Source organism: Urocitellus parryii, chromosome 4, assembly GCF_045843805.1.
Source record: "Urocitellus parryii isolate mUroPar1 chromosome 4, mUroPar1.hap1, whole genome shotgun sequence".
NCBI lineage: Eukaryota > Metazoa > Chordata > Mammalia > Rodentia > Sciuridae > Urocitellus > Urocitellus parryii.
Genome location: NC_135534.1, coordinates 4,208,274 through 4,223,867, shown reverse-complemented (window position 1 = coordinate 4,223,867; position 15,594 = coordinate 4,208,274). Strand labels below are relative to the sequence as shown.

The 15,594-nt window shown below is 49.7% G+C and overlaps 1 protein-coding gene across 6 annotated transcripts in view; it reads left to right on the top strand.

Annotated features, from left to right (window-relative positions):
• Window positions 1–15,594, top strand: part of Ppfia1 (PPFI scaffold protein A1) — an 88,314-nt gene that overhangs the window by 57,304 nt on the left and 15,416 nt on the right. For all 6 annotated transcript variants that reach the window (XM_077797890.1, XM_077797889.1, XM_077797888.1 and 3 more), the window contains 4 exons: window positions 1,293–1,465; window positions 1,755–1,848; window positions 14,793–14,874; window positions 14,972–15,172. In XM_077797890.1, coding sequence (XP_077654016.1) covers window positions 1,293–1,465; window positions 1,755–1,848; window positions 14,793–14,874; window positions 14,972–15,172 — 550 coding nt within the window. The remainder of the gene's footprint in view (window positions 1–1,292; window positions 1,466–1,754; window positions 1,849–14,792; window positions 14,875–14,971; window positions 15,173–15,594) is intronic.

Sequence of the window (15,594 nt, the reverse complement as noted above, 5' to 3'; positions counted from 1 at the left end):
AAGCACTCCTGGGTTCAATCCCTGGAACCAAAAAAAAAAAAAAAAGGTAAGCAGTGAGGTCTGCAGCCACACCTAAGCAGGGTGCACTGCCTGGTCCTCGGAGCCTCTGCCCACCTGCTTTGCTCGTCATCCCTGACACGGATGCCTCGAGAAACCTTAGTGTATCCAGGTGTGGGGGCACAAGCCCACGACCTCAGCCGCTTGGGTGGCCCAGGCAGGAGGATGGCAAGTTCAAAGCCAGCCCTGTCTCAAAAAAAAAAAAGAAAGAAAGAAAAAGAGTAAAGAGGGCTGGGCATGTAGCTCAATGATAGGACACCCTGGTTCAATCCCCAGTATAAGAAAATAGGCCCACTGAAACTGCATGCAGCACATGGCATATGTGATTGTTATAAGAATACACTATAACAATCATGATATAGAAGCTCTGTTGATGATCTCCAAGCTCTTTTAAATGCCCCTGTGTCAATTTCATTGATAAAGTCACAGAATTGAAAATTTGGGACTTAATGGGTTAACTAATCTTTTCTTGGAAAAAAAAATGTGAATTTAGAGAATTACCAATGGATTCTAGTTGACAATTCTTACCTAAAAGCCATAGGCCCACCCAGCAGAAGAAGCCTTGTGTTTGGACAGAGTCCCCTAAGATCAGCACTTTTAGGAAACTTCATTTCTCAGATTCTAGTAGGCTTCTGTCCTGATGGAGTGTGCTAGGGAGATGGTAGGTTCTGGATGGTGCCCTCTGCACCCAGGTCGGATGCCACGTCATCCTTACCCTTGACTCAGTGCTTTCCGTCAGGAGGTCAGTAAGCTGGTGGCTCAGGCATTCCTCACACTACCATTTATGGAGCCTCTGCCCTGCGCCAGGCAGTGTGTGCCGGGGGCACACATGGGAGCCCGGACCACAGCCCCACAGGTAGCTGGCGCTGCTCCTGCTTTCTGGGTGGGGGGAGCGGTCCCCAGGGAGCCAGTGGAGCTGCTGGGAAGGTGGGAACTCACAAGGGTGTACTCTTCCTGCTGCTGCGCCCCCTTTCCCACCGGCCTGGGAGTGTCCTCAGTGGCTGGAAGGAGCCTCTGTGCAGGAGGCCAAGTGCCACATCACAGTGCCTCATGACTTTGCAGAAACGGGTCTCACGGAGCACCGTGGGGAGCCTACGTGACTTCGTTTGGCAGCTGAGTGGGAGAGGGCTGGAAAGGTTTCTGGGAGTGTGAGGAACAAATACTGCAAGTGCAGTGTGTGTGTGGAGTGCTGGGTCCTGCAGGTCCCTGATAAAGAGCCTTGTCTTTCCTTGAAGCTCCACTGGCTCCCAGGATGGCCCTGTGAGCAATCCCAGCAGTAGCAACAGTAGCCAGGACTCACTTCACAAAGCCCCAAAGAAGAAGGGCATCAAGTCGTCTATTGGCCGCTTGTTTGGCAAGAAAGAAAAGGGCCGACCTGGACAGACTGGCAAGGAACCTTCAGGACAAGGTTGGTGTTTGCAGCAGCCTTCCGCACAGCCAGGGGTGGGAAGGTCGGTGGGTGACCAGGAGCCCCACACCTGTCCCAGCAGAAGGTTCTCCAGGGAGCGGTGGTCGCTCTAGGCCACGTGCTCACAGAGACCAGCTTACCGCCTGGAGTTGGGTGCGCTGTTGGGGTGCGCTGAGAGTGCCTTCGGAACTCTCCACGTTTTACTTGCAAGACTCAGCCTCTTGGTGGGAACACGCAGCTTTGCCAAATGGACTTGCTCTCAATGCAGGACTTCTCTGCTTCCTTGCAGCTGGTGTTTCAGAGACAGAAAACTCATCTCAAGATGCACTGGGACTTAGCAAATTGGGAGGACAGGCTGAAAAAAATCGCAAACTTCAGAAAAAGTAAGGTTTTTATCATTCTCCATCTCACAGTTTCCAGGGTTGACAGTGTTTGTGCTTTAGCTTTATCAGATACCTGTAGCCGTGTGTGTGTGTGTGTGTGTGTGTGTGTGTGTGTGTGTGTGTGTCTTTTCAAGAGATCAGCCTAAAGCCTGTGTAAGCCACACTTTTTGAAGGACCGAGTGTGTGTGTGTGTGTGTGTGTGTGTGTGTGTGTGTGTCTTTTCAAGAGATCAGCCTAAAGCCTGTGTAAGCCACACTTTTTGAAGGACCGAGAGCATTTATAAAACTTTGAAAGAACTCACCTGTCAATACCCAGTCCACTTGGGAAGGTGGACTAGAGAGGGGCAGAGGAAGGGTTGGGCTCTGCCCTGCACACTTAGAGTCTGAATCACGGCCCTGCCTGGGTCAGCTCTGTGGCACGGGAAGTTTCTCAGCCGCATTGTACTTCAGTTTTCTCATCTGTAAGGCAGGATTAACCGGTGCTCATACCTCAAGTGGCTTTTGTCAGTTTGAGGGATGATGTACACACACCCAGGGCTCTAAACTCTGCCACCAAGTCCTTCAGGAGCTGCAATGTGGTATTGCCCCGTGACTGTTGCCATGGGTTGTGGGCAGTCTGGAGTGCCCTTGCTACACTGCTGTTTCTCCTCCTTTTGTTTTTATGCTCTAGATTTTGTGATTTAATCATTTAGTTTTATTCTAAACTTCAGTTTTGAAGGTCTGGATAGCTCAGTGGTAGAGCATTTGCTTTAGCATGCGTGAGGTCCTGGGTTCAGTTACCAATACTGCAAACAAACAACCCCCCCAAAAAAATCAAGCACCTGAATGTTATTTTTCTAGTATTAGGGATTGAACCCAGAGTGCTTTACCATTGAGCTAAGTCCTCAGCCATTTCTTTTTTTTTTTTTTTTTTGAGGCAGTGCTCACCAAGTTGCTGGGGCTGACCTGGAATTTGTGATCCTCCTCCCAGGATTATAGGCACTCCTGACACCACTCCTAACCATGTTTTCACTTTCTAGGTGCTTTTTCTTTTTTTCTATTGGGGAATGAACCTAGGGACACTTTAACTGAGCCACATTCTCAGCCCTTTTTATTTTTTATTTAGAGACAGGGTCTTGCTGAGTTGCTTAGGGCCTTGCTAAGTTGCTGAGGCTGACCTTGAACTTGCAATCCTCCTGCCTCAGCTTCCTGAGTTGCTGGGGTTATAGGTGTGTGCCACTGTCCCACCCAGTAAATTAAGTCTTGATTCAGAAAAGAAGAAATAGTTGGAATGGCTTTGGACAGAGGCACAGTAGTTATCGGGGTGCCCTAGAGCAAGGGCAAGGAGGAGCGGTGTGTTTGCAGCTCTGGCTTTTCTCTGATTGGAGCAGGTGTGTGTGTGCTGATCACGTTCAGAACCAGAGTCAGGTGGGTGTGCTGGCTGCCTTGAACACAGTGTTGCCATGCGCTGATGAGGGGAACGCAGTGAGACAGACAGTGCGACCTTGCATGTGCCAGGAGCTTGAACTGCAGACAGCCCAGCTGATCTGTCAAGTGACTGTCCCCAGGGTAGGTATAAGTGGAAGGAAACTGAAAGTGGGGTGGTCGCTCCAACCTTGGGACTTGGTGAAAGTTGACAGGTTCTTTGGGAAACATCATGTGGCCACTCCTCAGCGTCCTGAGGAACCCACAGTGGCCTGGTGCTCAGGGCCAAGGCCCCAGGATGGTGATGAGGCGTGTGGATCTGTGGCCTGAGGCCAGGTGGCCATTAGCCCCTAGAGTTTCCCGTTGTGGAATCTGCTTGCTGTCTTCCTGTTACTCAGAACTGGGAGGACTGTCACAACATGGATGTCACTGCAGGTGTAACAGCATTCTGCTAGCAGCACTGCAGGAATGCCCCTGTAAGTGGAAACTTGTAGAACCCCCTTGAGCACAGAGTCAGATTTGAACATTCTACCTTGAACTATGGGAGAATGGTTCTGCATCACCTAGATAGTCTCGCTTTGGCTATGTGAAGCTTAAAATAAATACTAGGTCTTTTGCCTCTGGAACTATGCTAGGAAAATTTGCCCCCTAGATTCTGCTCATGAGTTTCATTTCACATCTTCCTACTTACTGTAATAAAAATGGCAAGTCTGTGGTGGTGCCACTTGTCCATCCCCCTTCTGCCCTCATCCCACCCTCATGTTCCACATGCAGGAAATCGTATGAGTTTCCCCAAAGTTTTCACTGTTGTCTCAGTTTATTCTGTGATTCCCAGGAGGTGTGTCTGAGCACTTAGATTCAGGACAGCCTTGATCTGCACCAGTGTGTGCTTGCAGTTAGGAATATCAAGGTGCCGCAAGAAGTCAAGCTCTTGCTCAAAAGTGGGTAGGCAAGGTGAATCTTGACTCCTGCCAGAGGGCTAGCAGGTGCACCAGGGTGGCATGCCACCTGCTTACATCTCTAACCTAGAGCATCGCTGCCCTTCTTCCTGATTGGAGGAGTTCAGGTTATAGTCTGTGTGTGACTGGCTAATTTTAAAATTGTGGCAGGCAAAGGGAAGGGCTGTAATTAAAATGGCTATTGGATTAAATTAAGGCTGAATACTATATTCTGAAAATGGACCACTGGACTTTCTGTTTCTCACAGATTCCCCCTCCCCTCACCCCTCCACCTCTCTCCTCCTCTCCCCCATCTCTGTCTCTCTTTTTTCTTTTATACCAGGGATTGAACCCAGACTTGCTTAACTACTGAGCCAGCCTCCTCCCCCTTTTTGGGTACCAGGGATTGAACTCAGGGGTGCTTGACCACTGAGCCACATCCCCAGCCCTATTTTGTATTTTATTTAGAGACAGGGTCTTGCCCAGTTGCTAAGCACCTTGCCGTTATTCAGGCTGGCTTTGAACTCACAATCCTCCTACCTCAGCCTCCTGAGTCCCTGGGATTACAGGTGTGCACCACGTGCCCTGCAGCCCTTTTTATTTAGAGACGGGCTTATTAAGTTGCTTCAGACCTCACTAAGATGCTGAGGCTGGCTTTGAACTTGTGATCCTCCTGATCCTTCAGCCTCCTGAAGTGCCGGGATCACAGATGTGTGCCACCGCACCCAACCCCTTCTCTTTTTATACCTCTTGATTTCATTTTCATTGTATACTTTGGTGTTGCCATCCATCCTAGACTTTTAGGTGGAAATCATCCATGGTAATGAGCTCTCCTCTTCTAGCAGTTTGGGTAGCCATCTTTGATCAGGAGTACTTGCCAAGGTCCTTTCCAGCCTAGTTGAAGCTTCTCTTTCAGGTTTTGATTCAAACAAAGTCTCCAGGCTGGCAGTGATAAATTGCAGACTCCAGAAGGGGACTCTAAGCAGCAGCTCATAATAACCATACGGCGGGGTGGGGGACACACAGATGGGTCTCAAATTGACTCAGAACAGACTGTGACTCTGACAGAGCTTTTTGTGGTATTTGTTAAGCACCCATATTTAAAAACCCTTCCTTTAAACTTTCAGGTTTTACTTACTTTTGGGAGGACTGACACAAATGTACATCTCCAGTTATATTAAAAGAACCATTGTCTTTCCTTTTAAATGCCCATGGATGGATGTGCTTTGGTTATACCCAAGTGATCAAGACCAAGTTGGTCAACACTGACCTTGTCCTTATCTACTCTTAGGCTCAACTGAGATTCCACGGGGAGGACTCTTGGGACCGTGTGAGAAGCCTCTAGGCTCCTTAAGCCTTTCCTCTACCAATTGTACCATCTGCCAGGATGGATCAGGGTCTTGCTGACCACACATGGCTTCCCTTGGAAATGAGGGACATTTCCCCCTCCAGTGACCCTCCACTTTGCAGAAGCCACTGGTTGGCTTTCCATTCTTTAGGGTCCTCTTGATCTCGAGGTCAGGTGACTCACCAGGGTTATAGCATTCTCACTTTGAGGAGTGCCATCTTTCCCTGGGTCCTGGCTCACCTTAGAGGGCAAGGGCCAAAATATTGGATACTTTTTCCTTGGCCTTTTATCTCCTTGCCTTTGGTTCCCAAGTTTGGGTCTTAAACATCCAGCAGGTCTGTCTCACCATTGACTTTATTGTCTGTGATCTTGTAGTTATCTGTTCCATCTAACTGGGGCTAGGGTTCGTAAGGGAGATCAGCCTTATGTTCTGCTCTGTCCTATATGTGATGGCTTATTATCTTGAATTAACTCAGGTCGATCTCTTAGGAGAACCTCTTTCAAACCACTAACATCCAAAAGTTACAAAGTTCTATAAGGAAAGTACAAAATGAAATTAACAAGACAAAAAATATACTCAGTTTGTATAATAGCTTTAAACCAAGAAACATAATTTCTGTAATAACAGTGATATAGCTTTGGTATCTATTGTCTCCACAACGACATATAGATTTATCAACTCAATCACATATGAGACCCTTTACAAATTTTACTTTGTTTTAACACTCTCTTATCTTACAACCTCACATACCTTTTTATAATTTTCCTAAGCCTTTACTTAGTTTTGTATTGTATCCCTTGGTTATTTAGAAATCACAGTGATCTTTCTTTCAATGATCTTTCTTCCAATAAGTCTAGCCTCTTTACATGGAACCCTCCTGACACCGGGCAGGGTTCGAGGCAGAGCCTCATCTCAGGTCAGGTGGGGCTCTTGACAAATCACAAAAGATACATCTAAAACATGAATCAGAAACTAAGACAGCTCCTGATTTTATTTTTGTGGAAAAAGTGGCAAAATGCTTCTATGTTTTACAAGTTAGGCTCTTCTTATTACCTTTCAAAAATCCACTTAGGGCTGGGGACATAGCTCAATTGGTAGAGTGCAACTGGGTTCAGTCCTCAACAACACACACACACACACACACATAAATAAATAAATACCCATCGCAGTGTAAAGAGTAACACAAAAATTTATATATAATTTGATAACAGGTTACCTTTATCCAGTTACAGAACATGAAATTATGTAAATAAATATCAACCAAATTTGATTCTTTTATATAAATCTGAAGGAGGTCATTGCCACAGACGGTCTTAGTCTGGAGAGCACCAACTTGGTAAGTACTCTCATAAGCTTTACTTTTTTTGGTACCAGGGATTGAACCCAGGGACCCTTAACCACCGAGCCATACCCCCAGCCCTTTTCATTTTCATTGGAGACTTATCTCACTGCACTGCACTGCTGAGGCTGGCTCGTGCGAGTCTAGCTGTAAGATGGAGGTGGACTTTGTGCTTCCCTCAAGCCATCTCTCCCTGTCCTCCAATTGGCATTTGGGCTGGAATTGGGTATGGAAAGTTTAGGCCTTTCCCCAGGGTTTGGAGGTCAAGGCATCCGCGTCTGAGTGCTTGTGCCAGGTGGAAGGTCACCATCCAGAAGACAAGGGGAGGAGGCTTCCCTCCATCTGCTGTGGACTTCGGAGTTGTAGGTGACCACCCCTTGAGGCCTGACGTGGACTCTTACGTTGGCTGCATTAGTTGCTCCATATTGATGCAGCCCTCAAAGTCCCCTCACTCAAAAGTTTCCTTTATCTCCTGTGATCCGCAGGACACTAGCAGCCACAGCTGAGGCCTGACTGGGGTTTAGGCAGGTTAGATTTAGACAAGTCTTACCAACACATGACCTACAGTCTCTTTCTGGGTGTGGGTGTGGGTGTAGGTGTAGGTGGGCGGCCAGTGTTTCTTTTCCACTTAAAATGAAGAAACCCTGATTTTTTTTTTTTTTTTTTTTGTACTGTGTTTACCCTCAACTATGGAAGGGACTACAGGCAGAGTTGAGCATCCCAGAGAAGACAGGCCACTAGCTTTCTTGACTATTGTGCTAAGGCAGAGATGTGTTCCTGGAAGCCACATGCGCTGGACAAGTTTTAAGCCTTTCCTGGTGTTTCTATTTGCCATCACCCACATAATTAGGGCCACCAAAGTTCTCTCTTAGGGACTGGGATTGTGAGTCAGCGGTAGAGCGCTTGCCTAGGACGGGCGGGACCTGGGTTCGATCCTCAGCACCACATAAAAATAAAAGAATTGTGTTGTGTCCATCTACACCTAAAAAATAAATATTAAAAAAAAACTTCGGGCTGGGGATGTGTCCCAAGCGGGTAGCGCGCTCGCCGGGTTCGATCCTCAGCACCACATACCAACAAAGATGTTGTGTCCGCCGAGAACTAAAAAAATAAATAAATATTAAAAATTCTCTCTCTCTCTCTCTCTCTCTCTCTCTCTCTCTCTCTCTCTCTCACTCTCTCTTTAAAAAAAAAAAAAGTTCTATCCTAGTTGTTGTATAAAGGAATCTAATTTATATACCCAAGGATGATGACCTCATTGTAATAGAGCCAGAATTTGAGCCCTTTAACTTAGTACGTAGAAGGGCAGTGGACAAAGTGTCTCAGAGCAACTGAAAGGAGAGCTGTGAGGCGGTTCCATAAGGGAAACTGGCAGGGTCAGAAACCTAGGGATTCACTATTTTTCCTAGGAGATTAAGAACATTTTCCCCTATAGTCTGATAAAGTATAAGTGGGCCAAACCCAGGGCCAGGGAGGCAGGGTCTGAGCTGAGCTCAAGAGGAGGTTGCTGCAGAGAAAGAGAAAAAGAAGGGACGATTTGCTCACGCAGGGGTAGATTGATGGGCAAGGTCCTTGGAGTCGTCAGGTCCCTCTGAGACGCTGCCTCAGCCTGTGATCTGAGCAGCTGTTCAAGTGAGGCTCTCCCTCCACCACCCCGTGTGTAGCCTCCTGTGTGATCAGGTGGCGTCTCTGGAGACCCTGTGTTCACACCAGGGAGTAGTCTGGCCAGAGACTTGGGGTGCTTCTAGGAGAGACCTCAGCTTCTCCATCAAATGGATTGCCGTGAAAGGAGACTGAAGCAAGATGAGACCCACACTCTGCCTGTCAGAGGCACAGCCTTCCAGAGCCTGGGGCCTGGCAGCCGGCTGTCCTCCTCTAACTGGGTCCCAGCAATTTTGATGGAGACAGAACATACAGAATGGAGGGCAGGGCTCTGGGAAGAAAGCAAGGTGATGGCACACTCGCCCGCGTCACTCACCCTGCCCAAGACCCCGATGGTCTCCAGGAGGGAGCCGGGGTCTTGAGATGAGTCCCTGCTTCACCAATTTCCTCGTGAGTTCTTGTCTCACAAATTTGAAGAATAAAATGCATGGACAATAACAGAAGGGAATAGTAAGTGGAGTAGGAAGAGAGAGAACTCCTGCCACGTGGGAGGGGGCCTTGATACCAGGAAATAAAGAAAAAGAAGAACCACCCGTGTTGGTGTGCAAGCTTGGGGGCTGATATGGTTTTGGGGTGTGAGCATGGCTCAAAATTGATTTACACAGGCATTGAAAAAGGGTCAGGGCTGCGGTGTGTCCTTTAGGCTGCGTTTAAATCTTCCTGCACCTCCCATCTGGGCTCATCTCCACTTCACCCCCACCCCACCCCACCAGAGCTGGCGGGAGTGTTCCCACAGGTGGGCCTCATGGTCATCTGCGTTGAAAAAGGCCTTGATGGTGCCCATTAGTACTTCCACTGGTCAGCCTCCTGGTGTGGTCTCTGCTCTTGAGCCCCACCTCAGTTGTGGCCCATCACTTCAGATTACTGACCACTGACTGTCATTGTTCACCAGCAATTGGATGGCCACCTAGAAAACCATGTGGGTTACTAGTTTCCAAGACATCTTTATTCTTACTGACGTCAGTTGACCCTTTCTGTTAAAGCTGTGTTTAAGTCAAGTGAGCAGAAGGCATTTGGCTCCACTCCTACCTGAGGACTCACTGATCTCTTAGCTGGTTGGCACTGTGTTCGTGAATCGTGGCACTCCCACTGTTCATATGGAATCTTTCCATTATTCTTCCTTGTCACTACGCGTAGAATTTTTACTCTCCACTTTTTATAGGTTTCTGTAGTTAAATTTCCCTTGTGTCCTCAGCCCCCCCACCACCACTGGAGGGTCTTTGTACACACCCACTGTGTGCTCAGTCCCCCGAATGGGGAACTTCTTGTCCATTCCATTTGGTTCCCTGGATGTCCCAGCCACCAAGGTTGTGCTTCTCTCTCCAGCTAGAGAGCAGCTATTCCCACCGTGGTCTGGTCACAGTGTCACCTGGTCACAGTGGTGCTTGCTTGCTTGGGCCCTCCTGTATTGCCACTCCACTTTGGATTAGGGTCCCTTGCCAGCCCAAGGGATCACAGTTTCGTCCCCTGCTCCAAAGCCACAGGAACAAGGCCCCCCTCTAGGGAGGAGTGCCAGGACCCCCTGCGCACTTGAAGCTCCACGCTGGGCCCAGGATGGTGAAAAGTACCAGGGCGCCCCAGGGATCAACGCCGTGCTCAGCAGTGGTGGACCAGCCTTCACCCCTGCCAGCAGGACTGCGTGGAACCTGGCCAGCAAGCACACCTGGGCAGGTAGTCTACCTGCTTATATCCCTAATAGCACTGCCCTTCACCTTCACTTGGGGAGTTCAGGGTTACAGTCTGCACAAGTGGCTAATTTTAAGATTGGGGCAGGCCAAGGGAAGGGCTGTAATTAAAATGGCTCAGCTGGATCCAGTTAAGGCTGAGTACTGTGTTCTACAGTGGGCCGCCAGACTTCCTGTTTCTCACATTCCCTTCCACACCAGGAGTGTGCAGTCACGCGGGTGTGCCTGATGGTGGGCAGGCCACTTTTCTCTGGAGCTGTGCTCTTCAGATCTGTGCCACTGCCCCTGGATGCCAGGCTCTGTGGTGGTGTGCCTATGGCAGGGTGTCTGAGAGTGACTTTCTTTGTGTCCTGTGGTTAGGCACAGGGCATCTGTGTAAGTTCTGAAACGTCCCATCAAGATAACAGAATTTCAGAGAGCTGGGGCTGCTCATCTGACTACGCGGGCCATTGTGTTTCTGTTGGTGGACTGAGATGAAGTGGATTTTCGGGGATCTGCTCTCTTTATGAAGGTGGACAATATTTGTTATCCAGAGATACGTGTGATAGAGGGTATAGTTTAACACTTTATTGCCACTGGTTTTTAAAATTAAAGTAGCTTCTCCGAAGGGCTTCTTGTTAGGAGTGGCTCGACCCTGGGACCTGCTTCTCCCTGCTGAACCAGCATGCTGCTGCTGCTGCTTCCTCGGGTCATTCCAAGGACACTTGGCACTTGCTGGTGAGCTCATCCCATGCTGCCTGAGATGCTCGCAGAGCTCAGGCAGAATGGGCACTCGAGGTGCTCATCTGGCTATGTGCACAGCTTCCAGAAATCCCCATGTAGCATCACCAAGACTTGGTCTTGAGGTGCCCTTCCTGCTTTTCTGTGGCACTATAGTGTGCTCACCGATCGTAAGTCCTCTGCTCCAGGTTGCATGGTGTGGGCATTGGTGGTTGCCAGGCTCAGGCTCCAGCTGAGTTTCCCCAGAGGTGTCTCCTGTCATCTGAGCATTGCCTCTATCTCTTCCTGGGTGCTGTGGTGCCCATGGAAGTGCCTGTCACACCAAGAGCTGCCTCTGAGAGAATATCTAGCCTTTGTGCAGAGCACCTGTTGGGAAGGGTGTGTCCCAGAGTGGGGAGCTCTGCACGTAGCATGCAGCCCACCCAGGCTTCTTGACACAGACAGTTTTGCCATTTGGCTTATGCCCAAATTACAAAATGTGTGTTATTATCCAAAAATGATACGGTCTTTCTTTTTTACATGGTCTGTTCCCTGTAGAATTTAGCATATTTCTAAAACATCTGTCTCCTCCAACTGTAGGTGTATTTTTGTCTTAATGTTTCTTAGCACCACAGGAGGCTGAGCCCAGGCTGGTGCGTGGGAGGTGAGTGCCTACCACTGAGCTGCCCCCGCCCTCTAGCTCTCTTTGTCAAGCAGGAGGTCCTGTCGGGCTGCATTAGAGCACTGACTTTAAAAATCAGCCTCGGGGCAGGATGTGGTCCTGACAGAGAGGCTGGATCTCAAGAGAAGGATGCCTATATCCCTGGCCACGTGCCATGTGTCATGGGGCCTGGCAGCCTGGCACTCATCACCTGGTTCGGAGGGCCCTGGTGCGAGTCCTATGTTGAGCGCAGAAAGCGGGGGATGCAGGATCTCACTGTTCCGGAAGGAAGCAATGGCCGCAAGAACCAGTGCACAAAAGCTCCGGCACTTTGTTCTGGGGCCACAGAATGGGGCCAGTAGTAGCACCTCTTGTTACCACCCTGGAACAGTGGCATATTACTGAGTTTTTTTTAGAGCAGAATTGGGTGCTCTTGGCCTGAGGTGCAGAGAGAGCTGGGCACTCCAGAAAGAGTCCTGTTACTGTGTTCCAAGCTTTGGATCTAATGGCCAGAAGAGTCCATGTTTTCTTGAAAACTGAGCAGTAAAAAAAGAGTTAAATATTGATCATAATGCCAGGCATGGTGGCACTCACCTATATTCCAGTAACTCAGGAGGGTGAAGCAGGAGGAGCGCAAGTTCAAGGCCATCCTCACCAACTTAGTGAGACCCTCTCTCAAGATAAAAATAGAAAATGGCTGAGGGTGTGGCTCAGTGGAAGAATATCCCTGGGTTTGATCCCCGATACTTCAAAGATACAGGAACAATATCTGTCATACTTATTTTTGTAATTGTGATAGAGAAATGGGTAGTTTTGTTGTTGACACGTGATGGCGGACGTACGGGTGCTCTTACCTAGATGGGCAGTCATGTCAGCGGGGGTGCTCCATGTGTTCTGTGTGGCTCTTCAGCCTGTACAAGTCACCTTTGGGAAAGTCGCTGCCTGTGTTGGGGCACGCTTAGCAGCAAGTGACCCAGCTGCCTAGCTCCAAGCAGGGCAGTGGTTGTGACACCACCAGCACCACCAGGAGGAGTGGGCTGGCCGTGCCAGTGCCCTTCGACACGGGCCTTCTCCCTGAGAAAACCGGAGCTCTGCTGTTTCCACCTGGGGTGGCGGCGCAGGTCAGGTGCCAGTTTGGTTCAGGGAAGCCCAGCAGGGGAGGCAGCCAGGATGGCCAGAGGCCTGGGCCAGCACCCCTCTGGGTTGGTTCCAACTGCTTCTTGATGTCTGGGACCGTGGTGTGCAGTGTCCTACCTCCACTGCCTTCTCCTTCCCAGAGCTGCACTCTTTCCTTGATCCTGGTCCCTGAAACCCAGAGGGGCTGTGGCAGGGTGCTGTAGTCATTGCCTAGAGCAGCGCGTGCCTGGCCCCAGGGCTGGGGACTATTCTACCACCTGCTGTCTCATCAAAGTCACTGGCAGAGTGCCAAAGGCTTGTGACCTCTTTCGTCCACGTCATGAAGGACACATCCCAGGGAGTGACCCAGGGAGGCTCACCCAAGAGTGATCTGCACTGTGCAGTGTGGCTTCCCCGTGCCATTAACTAGGTTGTAGCCGCTGGCTTGAGGAGGTTGCCTACGCAGGACTCCTCCCCTCGCTGCTGCCAGGTTGGCTCCTGGGGGCCTCCACACCCTTCTGTCCAGAGCACCCTCCTGTCCAGCGTGCCCTCCTGTCCAGCGCGGCACACGTCTGCTGGCCTTGGTTTCCTCTGTTCATGAATGGCTTTCTTGTTTCAGTTCAGAAACCTTGGTGTTTGTTATTCTACCTGAGATCAAAACACTCACTGCTTTCTCTGGTATAATTACTGTTAGCTAATTTAACGCTTATTATCCCCCAGAAGCCTAATGGTGACCTCAGGAACTCTTTTTTTGAAATTTTCTCTGCAGCGTGTCAGGAAGGTGAACTGTGATTGTGCCTCTAGGGTGGAAGAAAAGGCCATGACTGTTGAAGATTATTGACAGGCCAGTGTTTATCTTTAGCAATAAAATAGTTTATGAAATATTCTGCACATATTATTGCAGAAAGATAGCTGACTAAAGGTAACCTAGGAATTTTTAAATGACTTGAGCCTACTGCAGTGGCACATGCCTGTAATCCCAGCAACTCTGGAGGCTGAGGCAGGAGGATCACATGTTTAAGGCCAGCCTCAGCAACTCAGTGAGATCCTGTCTTGAAATAAAACATTAAAAGGGGGCTGGAGTTGTGGCTCAGCGGTAGAGCACTCGCCTAGCATGTGCAAAGCCCTGGGTTCAATCCTCGGCACCACATAAAAATAAATAAAGGTATTGTGTGCAGCTATAACTAAAAAATTTAAAAAAAAAAAACACATTAAAAGGGTTGGGGGATGCAGTTCAGGGATAAATCACACACCCCTGGCTTCAATCCCCAGTACCAAAAAAATATGAAAGTAAGTCAAGGAGGACACTGTGTGGCTCAGTGGTAGAGCTCGTGCATGGCCATGGGTTCCATCCCTGGCACCAAATTAAAGGGAGAAAGCCGACTTGGAGGTGCCCTGCTGGCAAGCCCACACAGGGCCCTCCTCTCGGCTGGCCTGTTTCTAAGTGTCAGTGTAGGTGACCACATGAAGTCAGAGGGGGTTTCTTCGTGCTCCTAGAGTACTAGCTCCAGTGTAGACATGTCACTTGAAGATGGCAGCTTGGCGAGTCGGGACACGGTCCCACCACCCAGCATGCCTGCTCACGCCACCCTGTCCTGAGTGCTGGAGAGGAAGCCTGTGGGCCAAACCAGGACCACCCAGGGACACAATCTGGCCAAGGCTGCAGAGCCGCATGGCAGTGTGCAGGAAAACCGGCGTCATCGCTCACTTGCTTTAGATCGCAACGTTTTTAGTGTTAAAATCTGTGGTGTTCTCCATTTCTAAGCGTGGTTTCCTCTTCGTAGACATTTTTCTTCACTGTTTAGAGAATGGATAAGTGGATATGAGGACTGCAGTGGAAACTCCTGCCCACTGAGGAGACGGTGGCTCCATGGAATCAGGGGTCGCCTGCTGTTCCTCCCCCAGTGTCCTCGGTGGCACGTGCAGCTGGCTGGGGGGATGCTGCTGATAGCATCAGGCTGCGGGGGACTGAGGGGAATGAGAATGTCTGCTGCTGCACCTTTGAAGTGCTCAGAGAGGGCACTTGGCAGCTCGTTCACATGGGTGCTGGTGGTGCCAGTCTGTCCTCAGTGTCTCCTTGATCTGTTCGCAGGCATGAGTTGCTGGAGGAGGCCCGGCGGCAAGGCTTACCATTCGCGCAGTGGGACGGACCGACGGTGGTCGTGTGGCTGGAGGTGCGCTGGGCGTGGAGCCGAGGGCCTGTCCCGGACAGGGGCAGCTGTGGTGCTCATCCCCTGCATTAACACTCTGCCTTGCCCACTCTGTCTCCAGCTCTGGGTTGGGATGCCCGCCTGGTACGTGGCTGCCTGCCGAGCAAATGTGAAAAGCGGGGCCATTATGTCAGCCCTGTCCGACACCGAGATCCAGCGGGAGATTGGCATCAGCAACCCCCTGCACAGGTTGAAGCTGCGGCTGGCCATCCAGGAGATCATGTCGCTGACCAGCCCATCTGCCCCTCCCACGTCGAGAACGGTGCGTTTAGGGGGGTTCAAGGGAGGGTCCTCGTGTTCTCCAGGGAGAAGGAACCCTGCCCTCAGAGGTGCTTCCCAGTTAATAAGCACACTACCCAGGTGGCTCTGATTCAGAGCTGCAGTGTGCACATACCCCAGAGATGGCCATTGGGGAGCTGAGTGGTCCAAAGGAACTTGACCAAATATTTTTGTGAAAGCTCAGCTAGAAAGGCCTCATTTAAAAATAAACAAATGTGAATCTATCAAAATTGAATCAGTCTAAGGGCTTCTTGGGGAGGAAAAAAATTAGCATTTTAAGTACGTGCTTTATATAAAACTTGGAATTTCATTTTCTATTCCATAGTGGAAAGTAAATGACTAGCGTTTGCGCTGTACAAAAGGGCACTTGGGAAAAGCACATGGTGGGTGTGAGCCTTCTAAGGT